Consider the following 1,706-nt stretch of genomic DNA (forward strand, 5'->3'; position numbering starts at 1 on the left):
AAGAAGGGCAGGGGAAGGATTCTGGGGAGGAAGGATGCTGGAGAGGAAGAGAAGAGGGAGGATGCTCAGGAAGAAGGGTAGAGGAAGGATTCTGGAGGGGAAGAGGAGAGGAAGGATGCGCAGAAAGAAGGGCAGGGGAAGGATTCTGGGGAGGAAGGATGCTGGAGAGGAAGAGAAGAGGGAGGATGCTCAGGAAGAAGGGTAGAGGAAGGATTCTGGAGGGGAAGAGGAGAGGAAGGATGCGCAGAAAGAAGGGCAGGGGAAGGATTCTGGGGAGGAAGAGCAAAGGGAAAGTGCTGGGGAGGAAGCTCAGAGGAATGATGCTGGGGAGGAAGAGCAGAGGAAGGATGCTCAGGAAGAAGGGTAGAGGAAGGATTCTGGGGAGGAAGGATGCTGGAGAGGAAGAGAAGAGGGAGGATGCTGGGGAGGAAGGGCAGAGGAAGGATGCTGGGGAAGAAGAGCAGAGGAATGATGCTCAGGAGGAAGGGGAGTGATTCTGGGGAGGAAGAGGAGAGGAAGGGGGCTAAGGAGCAAGAATGCTGGCGAGGAAGAGCAAAGGAAAGGTGCTAGGGAGGAAGGATGCTGGGGAGGAAGCTCAGAGGAATGATGCTGGGGAGGAAGAGCAGAGGAAGGATGTTCAGGAAGAAGGGTAGAGGAAGGATTCTGGGGAGGAAGGATGCTGGAGAGGAAGAGAAGAGGGAGGATGCTGGGGAGGAAGGGCAGAGGAAGGATGGTGGGGAGGAAGAGTGCTGGGGAAGAAGAGCAAAGGAAAGGTGCTGGGGAAGAAGAGCAGAGGAATGATGCTCAGGAGGAAGGAAAGAGGAGACATTCTGGGGAGGAAGAGCAGAGGAAAAGTGCTAGGGAGGAAGGATGCTGGGGAGGAAGCTCAGAGGAATGATGCTCAGGAAGAAGGGCAGAGGAAGGATGGTGGGGAGGAAGGATGCTGGGGAAGGAGAGCAAGGAAGGAATGCAGAGGAGGAAGGGCAGAGGAAGGATTCTGGGGAGGAAGAAGAAGGATGCGCAGGAAGAAGGGCAGAGGAAGGATGGTGGGGAGGAAGGATGCTGGGGAAGGAGAGCAAAGGAATGATGCTCAGGAGGAAGGGCAGAGGAAGGATTCTGGGGAGGAAGAAGAAGGATGCGCAGGAAGAAGGGCAGGTGAAGGATTCTGGGGACAAAGAGCAGAGGAAGGGGGCTAAGGAGGAAGAGTGCTGGAGAGGAAGGGCAACGGAAAGGTGCTGGGGAGGAAGAGCAGAGGAATGATGCTTGGGAGGAAGGTCATAGGAAGGATTCTGGGGAGGAAGAGGAGCGGAAGGATGCTCGGGAGGAAGGGCAGGGGAATCACAGCACAACACCCTGCTCATGGGGCTGGGGTGCACGCCATCAGCCCTCTGCTCCCCTGGATGGAGCATCCAGCCCCCACTCACCTGCAGCCGAGGGCGGGGGGGTGCTGTGGGGGGCGATGCTGGAGGCACCGAGGGGCAGAGCAGACACGGGTCTCCTGCGCTGCCTCTGCACTGCTCGGTCCAAGCTCTGCTGCTGCAGAAGGAAGATGAGGAGAAGCCCATGGGCAAGCAGAAGGTGGGACCCCATCCTTCTTTGCCCCCCCGGGGGCTGGCATGGTGTGGGGGGGGAAGGTCCATCAGCAGAATGACAGAATCACAGAATCACAACAACCACCAAACCAAAAACCATCACCCACCCACACA

The 1,706-nt window shown here is 57.6% G+C and overlaps 1 protein-coding gene across 1 annotated transcript in view; it reads right to left on the reverse strand.

The window, feature by feature from the left end:
- The window catches only part of DMTN (dematin actin binding protein), a 33,043-nt gene that overhangs the window by 3,320 nt on the left and 28,017 nt on the right, over positions 1 to 1,706 (reverse strand). Inside the window, exon 19 of the mRNA XM_014958392.1 lies at positions 1,425 to 1,536. Coding sequence (XP_014813878.1) covers positions 1,425 to 1,536 — 112 coding nt within the window. The remainder of the gene's footprint in view (positions 1 to 1,424; positions 1,537 to 1,706) is intronic.

The sequence above is a fragment of the Calidris pugnax genome, unplaced genomic scaffold (genome assembly GCF_001431845.1).
Source record: "Calidris pugnax isolate Ruff unplaced genomic scaffold, ASM143184v1 scaffold280, whole genome shotgun sequence".
Taxonomy (NCBI): domain Eukaryota; kingdom Metazoa; phylum Chordata; class Aves; order Charadriiformes; family Scolopacidae; genus Calidris; species Calidris pugnax.